The following is a 22,339-nucleotide window of genomic DNA, read 5'->3' as shown; positions in this document are numbered from 1 at the left end:
GATCACTGCGACCTTGTATTGATTACCGGGGACTGAACAACATCACGGTAAAGAATACTTATCCTTTGCCGTTGATGTCTTCGGCCTTCGAGAGGTTGCAGGGAGCGTCAATTTCCAAAAAAACTGGACTTACGCAATGCTTATCATTTGGTTCATATCAGGGAGGGGGATGAATGGAAGGCTTTTAATACCCGCAGAGGGCACTTTGAATATTTGGTTTTGCCCTTCGGGCTTTCCAACTCCCCAGCGGTCTTCCAGGCACTCGTCAACGACGTGCTGTGAGATATGAATGATCAGTTCATATATGTCTACCTGGACGACATATTGTTTTTTCTTCCTCTCTCCAGGAACATGTGCAGCACGTCCGACGAGTGCTTCAGAGGTTGCTAGAGAATGGGCTTTATGTCAAGGCGGAGAAAGGCGAGTTTCATGCACAGTCAATTCCATTTCTGGGGTATATCGTGTCGACTGAGTGAATACGCATGGATTCCGAGAAGGTTAAGGCTGTAGTAGAGTGGCCAAGTCCAGATTCCCGTAAGGCCCTACAGAGGTTTCTGGGGTTCGCTAACTTCTACCGGCGTTTTATTCGCAACTTCAGCCAACTAGCCGCACCTCTGACCGCCTTGACCTCCGCCAAAACTGCGTTCATGTGGTCAGACACAGCTGAGGCTGTGTTTTCCAAACTGAAGAGCCGCTTCATTTCAGCCCCAATTTTGATCACCCCTGACCCAACACGTCAGTTTGAGGTGGAGGTCGATGCGTCGGAGGTGGGGGTAGGAGCGGTGTTCTCCCTTAGACAACAAGGTCCATCCTTGCGCGTATTTTTCATATTGTTTATCTCCTGCCGAACGAAATTACGATATTGGTAACTGTGAATTGTTGGCAGTTAAGATGGCATTGGAGGAATGGTGACACTGGTTAGAAGGATCGGGGGTTCCTTTTATTGTATGGACTGACCACAAGAATTTAGAGTACATTAGCACCGCCAAAAGGTTGAACTCCAGGCAGGCTCGATGGGCACTTTTTTCGGACGTTTTGACTTTACTATCTCGTACCGCCCAGGTTCCAAAAGTATTAAACCCGACTCTTTGTCACGTATTTTTGACCATTCCGAACGCCCGTCCACCCCCGAGTGTATTTTTCCTGAGACATGCTGTTGCTTTTTTTCAGCAACATTTCTTAAAGCTTGCAAATAAACATGCCCCTATTAGGAAGTTTAGGATAAAAAACAGAGACAACCCTTGGTTTTCGAAAGATATAGCTGACCTAATCCATGCCAGAAATAATCAATGGTCAATAGCTAGAAAAACACAGAGTGCTAACGACTGGTGTCTTTTTAGAACTCTTAGAAATCAGTGTACAGCGCTTATTAGAAAATCTAAAGCTGAATACTATTTGGCGCAAACGTCAATTAGTTTAATCAGTATTAATGGTGGGTGGATATTGACTTCTAGCCACTATTTTCGTTTGTTTATATGTTTTAAACTCACTGCATCTTCACATGCAAATATTTTGTAAATTTTGTGCAAATCTGCATTGTATTTTATATTGTAAATTTATTGTCTTGTAACCTATGATTGCACGTGCTATACAGGACTCCCTTGTAAAAGAGACTATGTCTCAATGGGACTTTTCCTGTTTAAATAAAGGTTATATATATATATATATATACATTAGTGGTCTCCACTCTCACATGGGAGATCGTATCGAAGGTCAGAACGGCCTTAGAAGGGGTAACGCCTCCGCCCGGGTGCCCACCGAACCGCTTATTTGTGCCGGAGGGATTAAGGTCCAACGTTATCCAGTGGGGACATTGCTCTAATGTAGCTTGCCATCCAGGGGTTAACCGCACTAGATTTTTAGTCAAGCAACGATTCTGGTGGCCACTTATGGCTCGCGACATTCACAGTTTTGTTTTGGCTTGCTCGGTTTGTGCCACTGGTAAGACTTCCAATCGACCCCTGATGGGTTACTCCAACCGCTGCCGGTCCCTTCGAGACCCTGGTCCCACATCGCTCTAGATTTTATTACCACCCTCCCGCCCTCCCAGGGCAACACGGTAGTTTTAACTGTGGTGGACCGGTTCTCGAAGGCAGCCCACTTTATTCCCTTGCCCAAATTACCCTCAGCCAAGGAGACAGCGTTGACCGTTGTAGATCTGTCTTTCGTTTACATGGCCTCCCGATAGACGTGGTTTCCGACAGGGGACCCCAATTTGTGTCCAAATTTTGGCGAGAATTCTGTAGATTACTGGGAGGGTTACGGTCCGGAGGAGAGAAGTTGGGTACCTGCTAGGGACATCCTGGATCACTCCCTTATCGATGATTACAATCGACAGGTAAGAGATTCTGGGGACGCCAGGAGGCATCCTTAGGAGGAGGGGTACTGTCACGGTTCATGAATGCACCGTCTCCAGCTGTATTCCTGTTACGTCATGTTGATAGTTTCATGTGGGTGTCTGATCAGCGGCAGGTGCAGCTCATTCCAACAGCCTATTTAACGCCCTGTCTTTCGTCTCTTGTTTGTCAGATCGTTGTTTGAGGTCCTCCGTGTTAGATGTCTGTTCTGATTCTCGTGTTCCTGCCCTTGCTTGTCTCCTGTTCGGTCGTCTCTGGATTGTTCCATTCACACACGGATTATCTTCACCTCTCACGGATCTACCACCACCGTCATCTCTACCAGCGCACTCAACTCACCTACTCACCAGTCTGTGCTGCCATCGAGGTCCCTGCGTCACTCTCCAACCTGCATCCAACACATCTACTTTCAATAAACTCTGTTAACTTGCTTTTGCCTCCTGTCTTCCATACCCAGCGTAACAACATGTGACACTGAAGGCTGGAGTAATGATGCTGAAAATTCAGCTTTGCATCACAGGAATAAATTATTTTTTTTAAAGTATATTCAAATAGAAAACTATTATTTTAAGTTGTAATAATATTTCACAATAATACAGTTTTTTTCTGTATTTTTGATCAAATAAATGGAGGCTTGATAAACAGAAGAAACTTCTTTCAAAAACATTACAAATAGTAATGTTTCCAAACTATTGGTCTGTACTGTATATATATATATATATATATATATATATATATATATATATATATATATATATACTGTTCATTAAATATTTTATATAATTATAAGTTGATTAAACAGTCGCTCAGACTGATTCGAGGTTTTCATTTTCTCACCAAATCATCAGACTCATCAAAATCCAGGGGCGTTGCTGGGTTGGAGATGGAAAAAATAAGACTTACTGAGGATAAGGATTACTGAATCGTGTTCGTGATTTGGCTCTTTAAATATGCAATACAAAAATTAATGAACATGTAAGGTAAGCGGCAATTTACCACAGCCAACAAGTTCTTTACTTTTATTTTTGAATCGGACAAGGACTACACGAAAGGCTCGCTGTGTGTTTACTTGCAGCCACTACATTTCCCAAGGTACAGTGCGTATGTGTTGCCATGGAAACACATCAACAAGAGGAGACGCTGTGACTTCAGACGCAAGAGAGTTGACAGGAAAAACTGTTCTGTCATAGGAAAATATATAATATATATTTAGGTTACGGATATCTTGCGCGTATACGCTCCCTTTTGACCATAATCTATTTTAAGTTAGAAATAAGTAGCCTGACAAATAGTCTGGTTAGGTTGCTTACAAACAAACACGGCTTCACGTTGAAGTTGTACCAAATATGAGGCTAATCCTTGGTGCAGCATAAAGTCCGGCGATTGATCCTTATCGAGTATTGATTATTCTGTAATTCCTGCAGTTGTTGATTTGGAGACGAGAATATGGCTAACGTTGCAGATATCTCAACACCTGCACCTGAGCCAGAGCCACACGAAACTGGCGCACAGGAGCACTCAGGCGGTAAGGCTATTTTTAAAGACCACTACAAGCTGTTGTTGGTAGTATTTTATACATGTTTAATTATGTTGTGTTTAATTTAGAGATTGGTTCGTGGGATGACATCTTCAGGTTTGAGGATGACTTAGTCCCTGATTGGTCCACAGGATCTGACAGCTGGTGGGTGTTAAAATGCGTGCTTTTTTATGGAATATTTTGACTGAAAGTACAAGTGAGTGAGACTGTTTTTTTTCATGAATTAGGAGACAGGAATAAACAAATTTTTAAATTAATAATTAACTTATTTTATTGAAGTACCTTATTGATTTGTATTCAGATGGGTTTAACTAATGCTGAGTAAATGTTGTACTAAACACATGTTTGGGTTTATATTAATATAGTTCTATCACTTTGCATCACTCAGTGTGTAGATACAGCTATGTTTGTCTTTGTGCAGCATGTAGAAATTAAGATGTAGAAAGTGTTATGGAGCAAACAATAGTGTATGATACCCAGTTTAGGTCAGGGGAAGTACATTTATATTTAGTAATTCAGCAAATGCTTATATTTTATATATATATATATATATATATATATATGTATATATATATATATATATATATATATATATATATATATATATATAAAGAACTTACATTGAGAACTTACATTTAAGATAATAGAAGCAATCAAACCAACAAAAGCACAATACAGTATATATATTGTTTATATAAATTTTGCTCAAGGCTGCATGTATTACATACAAAATACAGTAATACTATGAAATGTTATTACCATGTTATTTATTTAACTAAATTTAAAAATGTAATTTTATTCCTGTGATGACATAGCAGAAGTTTCAGCAACCTTTTTCCAGCCTTCTGTGTCACATGATCCTTCAGAAATCCCTTCTTATATTGTAAAATATGAAGCAGCACAACACTTTTCAGCTGATAATAAAAAGAAAAGTTACTTGGGCACCAAATTAGAATATAGGAAGGATTTCTGTGTGACATTTTCTTCTGAAATGAGCATTTTCTTCAGGCTCCTCTGTAGGATCAGTAATTTCACTTAATTGGAATGAATAGGCTATGTTCATTGCCATTTAAGTTAAATAACTGAACATAAACATAGGAGCCTGATAAAAATGCTCATTATTCATTACCATTAAAGTGAAATTATTGAACCTACACACAGGAGCCTTATTAAAATACTCATTTTAGAAGAAAAATTCAAACCGTATTTAGAGTCTTTTGCATCTGAACTCTTCATTTATATAAATATTTACAATACTCTTAATTCTGATCTATTTGATGTAACCTTAATTAATTTGTTTTAAACCTTTGAACACTGGTGTAAATATGTATTACTGGCTCTTGTCTACTTTAAGGGAAGTGAGTGATTGTGAAGATGGAAGTGACAAAGGAGGGGAAAAGCAAAACACTGACAAGATACGCATGTTCAAGCTACAGAAAATTCTAGATCAACTGGACATCTTTTACCAACAGAAGAAACAGAATGTGTTACAGGCCAGGTCTGTATTCACATGTGATGTTATAATGTGGCCCTTCCTGTAACAGGATGTTTTTTAGACTCTGCCTCCCATACCGTATTTTCAAAAGTGCAGCATGGTGTGAGCACAGGTCATAGAAAAGCTGTTACTTAGGTGGACTAAGTTTGAGACAAACAAGAGAGAGAAGGTTTATTAAGATTTCTGCAGTGTGTTGATTCTTTAAGCCCAGTTTAGTCAAGTCACCTTTATTTATATAGAGCTTTAAACAAAATACATTGTGTCAAAGCAACTGAACAACATTCATTAGGAAAACAGTGTGTCAATAATGATTTGCAATCAAGTCAACGATATCGCTGTAGATGAAGTGACCCCAACTAAGCAAGCCAGAGGCGACAGCGGCAAGGAACCGAAACTCCATCGGTGACAGAATGGAGAAAAAAACCTTGGGAGAAACCAGGCTCAGTTGGGGGGCCAGTTCTCCTCTGACCAGACGAAACCAACAGTTCAATTCCAGGCTGCAGCAAAGTCAGATTGTGCAGAAGAATCATCTGTTTCTTGTGATCTTGTTCTGGTGGTAGTCTGAGACAAGGTCTTTACAGGGGATCTGTATCTGGGGCTCTGGTTGTCCTGGTCTCCGCTGTCTTTCAGGGATGTAGAGGTCCTTTTTGGGTGCTGATCCACCATCTGGTCTGGATACGTACTGGATCCGGTTGACTGCAGTGACCCTCTGATCTGGACACAGACTGGATCTGGTGGCTACGGTGACCTCGGAATAAGAGAGAAACAGACTAATATTAGCGTAGATGCCATTCTTCTAATGATGTAGCAAGTACATAGGGTGTTATGGGAAGTGTTCCCGGTTCCGGTTTACCTAATTAATGCAGCCTAAAAATCCTTTAACGGATTTTTTTTTATGATCACGTAATATGATGCCATATCATTTTGTTCTCATGAGAGTGTGTTGATATGCTTGAATTGTGTTGTCCCTTAGATATGCCTTGAATTTATCTCACAATTCTCTAGTCCAGTCAAGTCAAGTCACCTTTATTTATATAACGCTTTTAACAAAATACATTGCGTCAAAGCAACTGAACAACATTCATTAGGAAAACAGTGTCAATAATGCAAAATGATAGTTAAAGGCAGTTCATCATTGAACTCAGTGATGTCATCTCTGTTCAGTTTAAATAGTGTCTGTGCATTTATTTGTAACTTTCTAATAGGAAATATTTATTAAATATATATTTGTTTTTAGCTGCTGAATAAGACGTCATTAACAGAACATAACAAAATTTATCTGGAGAACTGAGTTTGTACAAAATGTATCCTCTTGCAGGGAGGAACTAAAAGCATTTCAACTTCATGTAACTAACCTGGAGGAATTGAGAGACAAGATTGAGGTGGACATGGAAAGAGAGAGACAATCTGAGAACAGGTAAAAACAAAGCCCACAGAGATAATTTTAAGAACAAACGTCACTGTAGAAGATAAATTGCTGAATGTCTCTAATTCTGCATTATTCTGTGCAGCGTGGCACTGTTTCGGCTCCGTGCTCAGCATAAGCGTATATGTGCTGAGCTGCAGGTGGAAGAAGATCTGGGAGCTCATTTAGCCATGGTCTTGAAAGAGCATGAGTGAGTTTTATTCATTAATGCTATACATACTTCTTTCTGAATCTTGATTACTTTTTTTTCTTCATATAGGCCTTTTTGTTTTTGTCATGATTTTTTATTTATTCATTTATTTATTTTATTATTTCAAAGTCCAATTCTCACTGATAAAGGGGTGGTTAATTGCGATTTTCACTTTTTTAACATTAGTGTGTAATGTAGCTGTTTGAGGATAAACAATATCTGCAAAGTTATGAAACTGAAAGTTCAATGCAAACGGAGATATCATCTTTTAAAATTCTGGCAGTTTAATGCCTACAAAAACGGCTGGTAGGGACCAAAATGAGTTACTTCCTGGGTTCGTACCCAGACAAACCCCACCTTCAGGAAAAGACAGCAAAGGGGGCGAGGCCATGCTGTGCAGCGAAGAAGTAAAGAAAACTAGAGGTGCACATACAAATCTATTCATATATGAATAGCGATTCTGTCTTCTAATGATTCTAATGGATTCACAAGTTTCAAAATCAATTTTCTAAAGCAACAGTTCTTAATACTGTTCCACACGTCTCCCTGCTCTGCACATGCTCTGCATCTCTCTGCATGATCCTCTTCAGTAATATCCTCTGCTTCTCAATTGAGCTCAAACTGATAGGCAATATTAACGTCTCCATTGTTTACAATACAACTGGAGCACATGCTGCTGAGGTGATAGGCGGGATGTTTAGACACGCACTAGAGGAGGTTTAGCCAATCATAACACACTGGGCCAGCTAACCAATCAGAGCCCATTGCCTGTTTCTGAGGGAGGGGCTTAAAAAAAGCAGGAAATTATCAGCGCGTTTCTCAGAGAAGGGACAGAGCATTAGTGATGGGAAGTTCGGATCATTTTACCGACTTGGACTTTTGAGTCTCGTTCAGCAAAAATGTAATTAAATGTAAAATGTAATTTAATTACATTTTAGTTCAGCAAAATGTAATTAAAATGTTACATGTTACTTCCCCAACACATCTAGTACTTACGCATACATTGATCACACCACAAACAATACAAAACTAAAATGCTACAGAAAAGATTAATTCATTATTTACCTAGGTCTTCAGTCTGTGATTAGCTCACCTCACCTCTTGTCTGACAAGTCTTCGGGTTCAAGTCATTCATTAATCACGTGACAGCCCCATATGCTATACCAATGCAGTCTGAGCCGGAATGAGAATTAATTAGTTCGTCTCATGAGTCTTCGGGCCGAGTCGTTCCTTAATCACGTGAGAGACCCATACGCTAAAACCAATGCAGTCTGAGCCGGAAAGAGAATTGATTAATTCATCTCATGAGTCTTTCGGGTCGAGCCGTTCCTTAATCACGTGACAGACCCATACGCTATTTCTGACATTTCTGTCACTGTGTTTTTGTTACTGTTTCTTCAGGATCTGTGGTGTGTTATTATTTTACAAATAAATAAAACCCTGTTATAAATAAAATATAGATGAAATTATCTTTTTGACTGTCTATCAGTTAATAAACACTAGGCTATATAATAATATAATAATACAAGCCTACAATACAAAGTATTTATAGCCTAGTTTGTTCATTTTTAATCAAATTTTGTGTTTGCTGGTATAATAATTGCTTTTCCTAGGCAAACTTTACAGTTTGGTCTAATATATGTTCGAATATATGTAAGAAGATTGGTCAAAAAGGACATAATGACATAAATTAAAGGCAAATAACATTTTGAATCCTAAACAAGTAACACTACAGTTAAATAGTCTAATCTAAAGGGTGAACTCAAAAGACATAAATCATACAACAAGATCATTTTTGAAGATTAGAATCCACTGTTTAAAAAAAACAAAAAATCTATTCTTTATCAAAGTGATTTCGCCATCATATGGACACAATTTAAAGCATAACCAATACTTATAATAGGTGTGATTAGTCTTGTCAGCTCCTCTATAAGTACCGTGTTCTGTGTGAGCTCCACCCCCTTCACCGTGGCTGAGGGTGAGCTGAAAAGGGATTTGGGAGAATGCAAAGCAGAAGAAAACTTAATTGACTTATTTACCGATCTGCCCCCTTTCCTTTCTCTTCAGTCAGTGAACTCTGTCCCTACCATTTCTGAGTTTAGCCCAGAGAAAGTCCTGTTCCAATGTCTAGCCCAAAGAAAATTCCTGTTCCCATGTCTAGCCCAAAGAAAGTTCCTGTTCCCATATCAATCCCAGAGAGGGCTTCCGTTCCTGAGTTCAGTCCTGAAAGCCCGGAGGCTCACAAATTACTACCCTCCCACCCACAAATTTCTGCCCTCCCACCCACTCCTGCCTCCTCCGCTGTTGCCTGGCAGCCCCTGTGCTCGCCTTCAGCCCACTATCAGCAGGATGGGCCTTCCGGGAATGTAATGTCACACCCCTGGACTGTCTTTGTTGCATTTTCCCTCCCCATGTGCTACATGACCCAGTTTCTCCCCTGTCTAATTAGTCATTCTGTTTACCTGTGTTCCTCCCAATTCCCTTGTTATCCTTTGTATTTAAGCCTCAGTCTGTTCAGTCTGTGTTTGTTGGGTCTATCACTTGTGTATGTGTGTCTTCTTTCCCTTCCAAGTGTGGATTTACCCTTTGTTTTAAGGGGGTTGCACACCGGACGAGAAGCGCAGCGCTGCATCGTGTCGCACCGTGTTGCACCACATCTTTAAAATTCGAACACATTATTCTCTATGAGTGTACACACACCGGTGGCGCCATTTGGCGTCTGTCCGCGGCGCCCAGCTACGACTTAGAATGCTGTTCAAATTTCTGCTGCGCCACAGAGCGCCATCTGCAAAATTTTATATTAAATAACATCATATTTGTTTCAAACCGTTGTTCATACATTATACCAAAATACCACTGCTGCAAAATACTACTTACATTAGTTGTACAGCTTGAATAAAATGTAAACATATATAATGAAATGTATAATAAACGTAGTCCTTTTAATCTTTTATTTTTCTCTTGAGACATTTTTACATTCGCAAAATATTACAGTATTTGCGTGATTACATTCAATGTCGTCGGCAGCCACCTAGTGGATTTACCAGGTCAAAACCGTCACAACACACTTCAGGTAATTTAAATAGTGGAGTAGCGGAACGCAATAGATGAAAAACTAATCAATGACGTAGGGACTACCCAGAATTATATGCAACCAACCATAGATTGTTCAAAGACAACATGAGGAAGTCATAAACGTGGAGGAAGATCACTTTTATCATCGTTTTTCAGGTAGGAATGTCTAATTTTTGATCTGAGGTAAAATGTTCAGTGACAGTCCTTAAAAACATTAAGCAAAAAGCATACCTATATAAAAATATATAAAATATATATTTTTAACTTCTTTGTTTTTATTGAGCAAACAAATTAGTATTAGTAGCTACAGCATTAGAAATGTTGAAATTGCTTATAATAATACAAAACAATTGATGAATGGCAATCTAGAATGCTAGTTATAATCTAGACTAAATTATAACACAGATTCTTTTTATTAATTAATGTTAAAAACTCAGGAATTATCAATTAAAATAATACATTTTAAATTTGATTTAAAATTTAAAACTATAAAACACAAAGCTTATTTTGACTTATTGGATAGGAGGTGCACTACTATGTTCCATTCATTAACTGAAAACAGGCAAGACTAATCGATTCCTGAGATTTAAAAACCATCAACGTTTTGTAAAAATGGGATTTGATTAAAGGCATAATTCACCCAAAATTAAAATTCTGACATTAATTACTCATACTCATCTCCATAGAGAGCAAGGGTATTACCACGGTCAAGGCACAGACATAAGGACATTTGTAAAATAGTCCATGAGACATCAGTGGTTTAACCGTAATTCTACAAAGCTATGAGAATACTTTCTGTGTGCAAAGAAAACTAAAATAATGACTTTATTCAGCAATTATTTTACTTGACCATGGTAGTACCTTTCTGTCTATGGAGGATCAGAGAGCTCTTAGAACCTTTATTTGTTTTCCGAAGATGAAAAAAGGTCTTATGTGTTTGGTAATTAATGACATAAACACAATCCGTTCCCTTTCGATACTACACTCGTACTGCGTCGTAAGCCGTTTAGGCTAAGACGCTATGGGAAAAGTCCTTTTTCTCAGATTTTTGAAGACTTTTTCAATCACGCAGTGAAAATGCACTACCATTGGTTCATGGAGTTTAAAAGAAACGAGCCTAAGGTGAGCGAGCCTGCCCGAACCCGCCAAAAGTCATCGAGCTACATAAGTAGCCGTCTCACCTAGGCAAACTGATTCATTCTCCTTCAGCGACGACTAATATCTCTTCGCTGGCTCCGAGACCTGAAGCTGACCAAGAAGGGAAGATCACCACTGACCAGCTCGCTACATTGTGCAGCAGCTCACCGCTCATAAGCCGCCCTCGCAGGTCTTTGCCTCAGCTCGCCGCCCTCGTGCAGCCCCTGATTGGCGTACTGCTTCCAGCAGCTGGATCAGATAGCTGCTCCCCAGCAGTTCTGCTCCCATGCGCTTCACAATTTCCCAATCAGTGCAACGCTCACGAGCCGCCTGCAGTGTCGATCGCGGTTTCTAAAAGAGCTAATTTCCTAGAGCAAATTTCTTGGCATTGTTGCAAATGTCACGCCACATCTGTGGCATGTGCAGGGCCCCCTGCTGATGACGGGTACAATGAGTGCGTGCAATGCCTAGGGAAGTCCCACCCATCCTCGATTTAAGACTGGGCCCCGATGAAGTGCTCATTCAGAATGATCACTTTGAAGCAGATCCTCATGCAAATACGCTCAGAGGTTCTTTTACCTGGATTTGAAAGATGCTTTCACATCCAGATATTCCCCATCACAGATGCTACTTGAGATTTGCTTTCGAGAGAATGGCATATCAATACGTGGTCCTTCCGTCCGGGCTGTCCCTGGCTCTCCGCACTTTTATGAAGAGCCTTCCCCTTTGAGGTCAAACGCTAAAGTACCCTTGCGGTCCGGTCTGCCCTAGGTCCGCGATTTCTTCTGAGGGAAGGGGTGGGTGATATGATTTTTGATCATGGAGGATAAAAATGTCTCCATAATTAAATTTTGAAGAAGTATCGTTGTATTGTGCGGCAGCCCACATTCTATCAGCTGCAGTTCTGGCGCCGTGGAATTACTGCGAGGGACCATAGAGTGACTGCGACATACATGGAGTGCGCTGCTCCCTATACACAGAGTACGCAGTTTGCGTAGGGCACCAACTCCCAGGGGGGCACCATCCCAGTTGCTCAAAAAAAACCTTTCCACCTTCTTCAAAATAGAGTTTATGTTTAGCAAAAGGAAAACTCATTCAGGTTTAAAATTACTTTTGAGTACATAAAGGTAAAAAAAAAAAAAAAACTATTTTATTTTTTTGGGTGACTTATTCCTTAAATGTTAATAAAACTCCAAACACAAAGAGAAAAATCACTCAATACTTGACTGAAAAAAAAAAACTTTAAAACAGTTGCTTTAATAGGATCAATGTATATTTGATACATACAATGTATGTTTTATTTGTATTTTTCCATTACATTTTTTGAATGCTCCTGCTAAATAATATTGTACCTGTAAATAAAACACTGCTTATTTTCTTTTAATAACAAATATAAAATAATGACAGATTGATTTTTATCTTGTCCCACTTTGGCCTAAATATCCATACCTTTACATATTTTGTTACCTTAATGTAACAAGATTTGTCTTTATTATAGGGATATTAGTTTGGCTGTAATGCTCAAACAGCTTGCAAAATAGAAATACTATTTAAACAATCTTCACAGATGCTTCTAAGATGGGCTGGGGAGCCCTGTGCGAAGGTCATCTGACCTTCGACTTCTGGACGAGTGCAGAAAGCAAGCTCCATGCTGGCTGTATGTCGAGCTCTCTACACTTTCTTACCACTCCTGGCAGGGAACCACGTCCCAGTCTGGTCGCACAACATGACAGTGGTGTCCTTCATAAATTGCCAAGGCGGGCTCTCCTCAAAATCCCTTTTCAATCTAGTGAAAAGCGTCCTAGAGTGAGCCCAGCACCACCTGCTCTCGATGAGGGCAGTGCATGTGCAGGGCATTCTGAACACAGGGGGGGGGATGTTATCCTGGAGCAACCTCCCTCCAGAGGAATGGAGACTCCATCCCATGACTGTTCAAAGGATTTGGGAATGAAACTATATGGCACCCCAGACCCGAGCTGTTGGCTGTCCAACAGCCTCTTGATGGGAATCGGTAGAACTCCCAGAAAGCATCATGAATACCATATTACAGGCTAGAGCTCCATCAACAAGGTGCCTCTATAACCTTAAATGGTCGGTTTTCACCGCCTGGTGCACAGTGAAGACCCATTCACTTGTGACATATCTCAGATATTGTCTTTCCTCCAAGACTTAATGGATTTGGCCGTACTCCCTCTACCTTTAAAGTCTATTTTGTGGCTATTGCAGCCTCTCATGCTCCCATAGCCAGGCAGTTCATGGATAAGAACAACTTGGTTGTTCGTTTCCTGAAGGGGTCCAGAAGGCTGAATCCTCCTCTCCCCTTCACGACCCCCACATGGGACCTATCCACGGTTGTTAGGGGCCTCAAAGAGCTGCCCTTCGAACCGCTTCAGACTGCCGACTTCTGTTCTCAGATGGAGACCAGATTGTTGTTCTCTCTGCACTTCCTCCTTCTCAGGATGATCAGGAGTTGAACTTACTCTGCCCTGTCAGGGCCTTGAGCCTACATTGACTGTTCCAACTGTTGAAATAGGTCTCTCAGTCTCGAAAGCCTAGGCCATCCAGATGGATAGTGGATGCAATAGTTCTCGCCTACTCGTCCTCTGGGCTCCAATTTCCAATAGGAGTTAGAGCACACTCTACAAGGGGCATGGCCTCCTCGTGGGCGTGGTCTAGTGGTGTGTCTACTCCAGAAATCCTTGCTGGGCCTCACCGTACACATTTGTCAGGTTCTACAACCTGGATATTCCTGCACTACAAATGCAGGGCCTGTCAGCATAAGCCCACCTTCATAGTCGGTTTTTGCTTGTTGTCCAGCCTAGGACTGCGTCCAGGTTCTTAGTTTTAGCCTAAGTCCCTTACACTTTCTCAGGCCCCTTGCCGCCTGAACTGTAGGAGGTCATCAAGATGACTGATGTAACTAAATTTTCCATAGTGTCTTAGCCTAAATGGCTTACGATGAAGTATTCGTTCCATATCTAAGGGAACCAAGGTTACGTTAGTAACTGAGTACGTTTTTATTGCAAAAAAATTGATTGTCTTGAATGGAATTTAGATTGTAATTTGCCCTTTTTTCAGGCTCGAGCTGTGTCAGGTGGAAGTAGAACTGGGTCGCTTCTCATCTCTGCGTCAGGAGCTTGAGCTGGAAGAGAAGAACATCCACTCTCAGGACAAGATGAAACAAAAGCTCAGACTCCAACGAGAGAAGGATGTTATCAAAGAACATAGACATAAAGCACAACATGACAAAATGTAAATTGAATATAAAATGTTTCACGCAATTACACAAAGCTTTCATCACATACACAGCAGTTTTCTTTGAAGAAAGACAAATAACCTAGCCTGCCCTGAGCCATTTAAAATTTTAAGTCATGTCCCTTTTAGACCTGTTGTTGAATTTTTACCTGATGGAAAGTACAATAAAACAGGCAAAAAAAAAATTGCATCGATTTTCAAAGGAGCCTATGTGAACACATTTATATTTACAGTAGACACCAAAGTGCCTTAAAGGAACACTCCACTTTTTTTGAAAATAGGCTAATTTTCCAACTCCCCTAGAGTTAAACCATTTTACCGTTTTCAAATCCATTCAACCGATCTCCTGGTATGGCGGTAGCACTTTTAGCTTAGTATAGATCATTAAATCAAAAAAAGACTGTTAGCATCTCGCTCAAAAATGATCAAAGAGTTTTCAATGATCTATGTTAAGCTAAGCTAAAAGTGCTACCAACAAAAAAGTGGAATTGTTCCTAGCAATTAAGAAACTATTTCATGTAGGAAGCCGTTTTTTTTTTTTTTTGCTGAAATAACAATTTAAGTAAAAAAAAAAGCTAATCTTATTTGACTCTTCTGACTTAAAATGATCTTAGATTTAGACTTATTGTAAGTTTACACAAAGTAAATAGTCTTTAACCTAGTGCCAACAAGGAGAATGGCCTCTTTTTTTAGTAACCCAACAGTACATCTACAGAGCTGGGCATCACAGAGGCGAGTTGTATGGGGGCAAACACCATTTTTAAAAACTATAAATTGAAAATTTCTTAATGTTTGTTAATTTTTCAGACAATAATTTTATTTGTGTGATCTTCCATATGACAGAGAATATAACAAGACTTTACAATTGGAGTTGGATGTTCAGAGGAAACAACGACAACAGGCTCTTGCTAGCCATCGCAAAGCGGCTGTCTACCTCAAACAGACGTTACAAAGGTAGTAACAGTAAATTTTATTTTACATTTATTATATTTTATATTTACAACTTTTTAATATTCTGCTTTCATATTAGCTGCCAGTCTAAAATGTAATATGGTGTATTGAAAAGCATGAAATATATAACTTATCCTTAGAGCACTTGTGTTCTAGGATGAAACAGAAAGAGGCTGAGGCAGAAGAGAAGAGGAAGGAGCTAATAAAGAAGAAGCAGACCGCAGCGATGACACTTAAAGCCAGTTTTGCTGCAAGTCAGGTACTCAATTAATCAGTCTTATGTTGTTTGTTCAGTTTGGAGTTATGACATGTCTGTGCAAGCTATAATCTGTAGTTACACTATTATTAAATGGTTATATGTGTGTAATGCCTTAATCATGGTGCTCAATGGGGCCAAGTCAGACTCAACCTGAACTATCAGCATGGGGCTTACTAACCTCCTTGTGGGTTCACCACATTCAAGGAGATGCTTAGACTAAAGCAAAGGCTTAGACCAAAGCAAATGTTTAGACAAAAGGCTAGCAATGTTGCTGTGATGCATGTGATGACAGAGAGGAGTGACTGGGAAGAATTGCCTACTTGATTTGAACCAGAGCTGTGTTCTGTTGTTGGACATATGTTCTCATCATGGATCGGCCATAAGAAACTCAAACAAATAGTAGGTTGGAAATAGGAACAACATCTGGCAGAAGATCCTGTTAAGAAGATCTTTAACTTCTACCTCGGGAGGAAGTATTCTGAAGTGATAAGAGAAACAAACAAAATGTGCAGAGCAGGGGGTCGCGAGGACTGGATTTGAGAACTGCTGCTGCAGTGGGTTAGACAATCCATGTATAGTCCATTTTCTGTGTTGTCATCTGATGTGATGTTATAGGCTTGTTCTTGTTTGTCATTTTATTTTCTAGCAAGATCTGCCAACACAACTGAGTCAAGACTTATAACAAGACTCGTAACAACTAATTGTTCATTTTGGTTCTGTACATATTGCATAGAATTTTTTGTAGAATACAGATGTCAGTTGAACAGAAAACCACAGCTGAATTAAAAACCAAATTTAAATTTAACTGCAGTGTATTTGTGGCCTCTTTTGGACGAGCTATCCTTTTAGTGAGAAAGAATTTGATGCAAGGAGAGTAAGTTGTAGATATTACTGTAGTGATGGTATGGTGATGGTGCACCCTGATTCAGGTACGTGTAAATATGTACAGATGAGAGATAAAATAATATTGATGGTGATTAATTCTATGTCTCACACAGGGCAAACATGTTAATGATATGTGTATCCACAACAGCACTGGACATGGAACCTAAAGAACTTTGCTTTATTTGTGAGCCACTAATAATGTATGTGTCAGTAAAAGCCATTGATTGATCTTCTCTCCATATACTTAGGAAACTATGTGTTCTAGAAAACAACGACAGCAAGCCTATGAACAGAAACAGAGAGAGAGAGAGCAAAACTTGAGAGAGTCGCTGGAGGCCAAAGGGTTGAACAGCACTGAACTCATACACCAACAAAGACTGCAGGAGTGCTTTAACAAGAAAATTGCGTGAGAATTTCCAATAAATATATGTGTAATCCAAGACACACACAAAAATATTTTTTATATATATCTATCTCTCTTTCTCTCTCTCCCTATCTTTCATATCTGTTATCTTGTTTGTATTGAAGTGAGTTTGAGGATACACAGAGAGTGGGGCAAATGGAAATTGTGGCTAAATTGCTCTTGGAACAGAACATGAAGGAAAGGTGTAGAAAATCTCCTGTAATGAGCCATGAGAGAAAACTTGATGAAAAACTTCAAAAGAACTTTATGTCTCCAGCAGCACATACAAGGAGAGAGGTACCAGTGAATGCTTAGTGTGACACTCACCATAAATGTATATCATTAGAATAATGAATTAATTATGCATTTATATGATGCTTTATTGTGTATTGCTGTACACCCAAAGCGCTTTACAATCATGTGGGGGTGGGGGGGGTCTCTCCTTAACCACCACCAGTGTGCAGCATCCACCTGGCTGAGTTTGGTTCCTGAATATAATGAATGAAAAATTAACTGAGAATCTAGCTAGGGCTGTGCAATTAAAGACATGTGATTGTCAAGCTCATCTCGTCAGCAAAGACGGTTCCGTTACTGGTAGTAGATCTCCATCACCTCCTTTTCAGATGGAGCAGCATTTAAAACACAGAGCCATTGTTCACTGACAAGCAAGGCAATACCGCATTCATAATTGAATATGATTCGTCTGTGATTATAAACTGTAACTTAAACATGACTTGACTTGAATGAGTAGCAAGAGACAGACAACATGTTGCATAAAACAAGGCTAGAACAAAAACAAATGAAATATGCAGGCTAAATATACACATTTATTACAAGATACACCTGAAAGCAATGAAACAATGGACCAACTGGAACATTTAACTAAACTAAAGGTCTGTTTTAAGAGATACAAGCAGAGAGCTGATTGAACACAACTCTAGTTTCAATAGCTTTTGACAGAAAAGAGGCTGGTGGAGTGTTGAACATACTGGTTTGCTGACAACTTTCTTTTTGTCCACTTGTTGTTTTTAATTCAGGAAAGGCATGTCATTTCAAGTTCCAGAGCATCTTGTGGCAGGTCCCGCAGTGTTGGCGACAGTGAGGTCAGTTCCTCTCTAGATTCTGTGGAACTGAAGTTGGGAGAGCGTGGAGAAATTGAGGATGAAGATGAAGGAGAGATGAGCCTGGCCCAGCCCGAGTTTACTGGCTTTTGGGAACACAAAGATTATATGGTAATAATTTAAATTAAATACAATGACACAGATTTTATTAAAGGTCCCGTTCTTCGTGATCCCATGTTTTAAACTTTAGTTAGTGTGTAATGTTGTTGTTAGAGTATAAATAATACCTGTAACATTCTAAAGCTCAAAGTTCAATGCCAAGTGAGATATTTTATTTAACAGAATTCGCCTACAAAAAACAACCCGTTTGGACTACATCCCTCTAGTTCCTGCAGTAATGACGTCACTAAAACAGTTTTTTGACTAACCTCCGCCCACATGAATACACAAAAAATGGGGCGTGGTCTTGTTGCGCTCTGAAGGAGAAGAGGAAGAGTTGCATTTGTGTTTGTCGCCATGTCGTCGAAACGCTCTTATTTTCATCTCGGAGTCCAATCACCTTTGTTTGGGCTTCCCAGGGAAGCTGTACTTGGAGATTAATGGTTACAATTTATGTTTAACTCGGTTCCCGAAAATTATAATCCACATGTAAACTATGTGCAGCACATTTTGCTGAGGACAGCTTGCTCAATCTCAATCAGTTTAATGCCGGATTCGCACAAAGATTATTCCTGAAAGATGGAGCAGTTCCCTCTTTGTCTGAAGAAGGCATTGTTTATGGACCACAACCGGTAAGTGTATTTTATTATTTAAGCTGGTGCGTTTAACAGTTTCTGTAACTTATTACACAAAGGGCAACGCTGTTTAGCTTTGTTAACTAGATGTTAGGGCTGTGCAAACATTTTCATGCGCATCTCGTCGGTAAAAACGCTCCTGTGATTATAAGTACATCTCCAGCACATGCTCCTGCCCACTTGCTTCTCAAAACTACTCCAAAACTAGCCCAATCACGTTTCCAGGAGGGCCGCGTGCACTAAGCTGCAGTCAAATCACAACACAGGAACCTCTGGCCCAATCAGAACTCGTTACGTATTTCTGAAGGAGGGACTTTATAGAACAAGGAAGTCATCAGCCTGTTTTTATGACAGTGAAAACAGCGGTATACAGATAGGTGAATTGTGTGAAAAATACTGTTTTTTTACACACGAAACATGAACACATATTATATTGCACACTGTAAACACAATCAAAGCTTCAAAAAAGCACGAAAATGGGACCTTTAAGTTCCATCAGAAGTCAACATCACTTACTTACATCACTCACTCAAACTGCAGTGCTTGTTTGAAATGTAGTGAGCTTTGGTTCTCTTACAAAGGTCTTCTGTCATTCTACTGGATTCTCACTACATTTGACATGTCTCGAATGTATACTGTCTTTGCTCTGAGATTGCAACTTTGATTTCTGCAGACTACATTCTTCATGTTGAAATAGCAGATCAGGGCTTAAATTGTGCTGGAACAAAGCTGGATCTGGCACCTCTGAAATCCGATCTAGCATCTCATTTTTGTAGATCCCCCTCCTCACGTGCCAATCAAAGATGTTTTTGCTGACCAGTAGAAAACATATAATTCACCAAAAATCTTCTATTATGTGAAGACTTGCTGCACATCTACATTTTAAATAACGAACTTGACCGCACAAAAGTTGTGACGTGAACGGATTCAATACTGATAAACTGATAAAAAAAGCAATTTTTTATTTCTCAACTGTATACATTTACTTTAGACAAAACTGAAAGTGCTAGGATACTCACCAGGATGGCGATTTTGATGTCGATTTCTGTGTGTTTGTTCACTTAAGCTCAACAAATGAAGAAAAATAACTCAATATGATACTCGTGAGGTGACTTTGTACATGACTGTGAGCACACAAAAAACGCATCTGGAGTGCGCGAGTACTAAATGGCTTGAAAAAACTTAAGATGTGCAAATTATACATTTTTGTGATAATACAACAGTGACTGATTAGGCAAGTGACAGTTCTATCAAATGTCCTGAAATGCGAGTGAAAGTCTGAGATCAGCATGCAGCAGTTCGCTTGTAGTGCAGGTGAGATGCACCGATGTGAAGCCACTTGAGTGAAAGAGAGAAGAACCACTGACGCATTTTTCAAGTTACTAATTAAATATGATTTTGTTTGTGTGGATTTATTTACTCATCTAATCTACATGCTATATTGAATAAATGTTTGCAGGTATTTCCTCATAGTAAATTGAAAGCTGCAAATAAATTGAAAGCTGCTGTAAATCTATGCGATAAACACACAATCTCCCTTTGAAATTTAGGCCCTGATTAAATATAACACTATTATATAGAGATTTGTGAAATAAAATTACATGACTTTTCAAAAACTTTTCCAGGCCTAGAAATGTATTTTTTTTTTGTTTTTTTTGTTTTTTTACATTTCATGGCTTTTCCAGGTTTTCCATGACCGTGATGATGCACGCTGTTAATCACTTTAGCTGGTCCACCAATGTTATTACGTGAATGCTCCTTTAGCTCTCCCTCTTCAAATCACATGCCAGATCTGTTACCCCGCTTTGTTCCAGGACCTTGCAATTTACAAATTAAGCGCTGCAGCAGGAGTGGAGCAAGGGCAGTATGGTAATAATGATTAGTAGTAGTAATGTTAGTTGGTTGGCAATGCATAGCAATCACTCATTTTAATTTTACCCTCCCCTCAATGTTGCTTTAATTATACTTAATTACAATTCCTTTTTTTTTCATATTTGTCCCTCCTAGGCAACATCAGATGAAAATATTCAACTTGAAACATCTTATACCACCATAAAGACAGACGTGAACAAAAGTTTGGTTTCAAAATTGGCAAAAAAGACTGTAAAGAGTAGAGAATCAAAAGGACCACCATTCATCAGCAAACCAGAGGTTATTCTGTTTAAGGTACAGAATTCAGCATTTTTCCATCATAATAGTGGTCTTCAAAATTTAGGTTCTTAAGTCATGCTTTCTGTTAAAATATTGCACATATTCTTCATTTATAAGACAATAACATACAATATGCGTTGCCATGAGGGCGGCAAAGAATTTCCATGCAAAGTTTCCATGATGTTTTAGTCTAATATGTTTTTTTATACACATCATCAGCTCACTAAGGCTGCGTTTACACTGCAAGGCTTAAAGCACAGATACAAGGTTTTTATTTATTTAACCTCATCTCATTTTTTTGTCATACACTTAAGCCATGACTTGATACCGTGTCCGATATCATTTACCTGAATCTCCACTGAAATGTAATAATTTGACATGGTTGATCCTCAGGTTTTGAACAGCTGTATATAAAATTATTTATATAATTAACATCAAGAGGCTCTTTGAATTTGAAAAGAAATTGTGTTTTTGTGCAAGTGCATAAACATCATTTTTTTATAATTTGACATTAAGAACATTTACATTTGTTGGCAAATGTGTCTCCCTAAACTTATGATGGCTTGGAATTCCACTGGGAATCGGATTTAAGCATTTAAACATAGGTCAGATGTCCACATTGGAAATACATCTGATTTAAAAATTTATTTGGAAGTGGCTCAAAAATGCTTAAAATCAGATCTTGTGCAGAAACTTGTGTTTACACCTGTGCAACAATATCCTAATTGTGTCACATGTGAAAAAAGAATCTGATTTTTTTTTGTGCCATTTGTAAACGCAGCCTAAAAATTTGCATGCAGCCATCATCTTTACATTATGCCAAGTACTATACTTTAATACTTAATTATTTTACTTGTGTTTCAAATTTTATGAATAATCACGTTTCTAAACTGTATTTGCAGGATTGCGATGTTGGGAATATCTACAAGAAGAAAGTCATGCTGACAAATGTCACATACATGACTAATTACTGTAAGCTGTTGGGAGTGTCACAGAATCTAAAAGATTATGTGTCAGTGAGGTGGGCTGCTCTTTTAGCACATCACATGAATATCTTACATTTACATTTAGGCATTTAATCAGTCTCATTTTGAGGGTAGCAATAATCTTTTAAAGCCAAAACAGTTTCGCACATGATACAAACACATTTTACTGGCTCTCACTGGTTGTCTTGAAGGGATAGAACATTTTATCATCATTTACCAAACCTCATGTCATTCCACATCTGTATTACTTTCTTCTGGGGAAAAACATCTCAGGTTATGACTTTAACTATGGTTCCCTGAGAAGGGAAGTGTCTATGATGACACTGAGAATGCTTCTGCATCTAAAGCTTGTTTAATAACTCAGTGAGTGAGGAAGT

The 22,339-nt window shown here is 39.1% G+C and overlaps 1 protein-coding gene across 1 annotated transcript in view; it reads left to right on the top strand.

Annotated features, from left to right (window-relative positions):
• The first annotated feature begins 3,721 nt into the window (after positions 1-3,721).
• The window catches only part of cfap74 (cilia and flagella associated protein 74), a 134,717-nt gene continuing 116,099 nt past the window's right edge, over positions 3,722-22,339 (top strand). The window contains exons 1-13 of the mRNA XM_059503026.1: positions 3,722-3,882; positions 3,963-4,038; positions 5,249-5,392; positions 6,708-6,806; positions 6,901-7,005; positions 14,296-14,469; positions 15,316-15,426; positions 15,580-15,682; positions 16,816-16,973; positions 17,096-17,267; positions 18,008-18,202; positions 20,833-20,991; positions 21,879-21,997. Of these exons, the coding sequence (XP_059359009.1) occupies positions 3,804-3,882; positions 3,963-4,038; positions 5,249-5,392; positions 6,708-6,806; positions 6,901-7,005; positions 14,296-14,469; positions 15,316-15,426; positions 15,580-15,682; positions 16,816-16,973; positions 17,096-17,267; positions 18,008-18,202; positions 20,833-20,991; positions 21,879-21,997 (1,694 nt within the window). The 5' untranslated portion in view covers positions 3,722-3,803. The remainder of the gene's footprint in view (positions 3,883-3,962; positions 4,039-5,248; positions 5,393-6,707; positions 6,807-6,900; positions 7,006-14,295; positions 14,470-15,315; positions 15,427-15,579; positions 15,683-16,815; positions 16,974-17,095; positions 17,268-18,007; positions 18,203-20,832; positions 20,992-21,878; positions 21,998-22,339) is intronic.

The sequence above is a fragment of the Carassius carassius genome, chromosome 21 (genome assembly GCF_963082965.1).
Source record: "Carassius carassius chromosome 21, fCarCar2.1, whole genome shotgun sequence".
In the NCBI taxonomy this organism is placed as follows: domain Eukaryota; kingdom Metazoa; phylum Chordata; class Actinopteri; order Cypriniformes; family Cyprinidae; genus Carassius; species Carassius carassius.
This window is presented reverse-complemented; position numbering and strand designations above follow the sequence as displayed.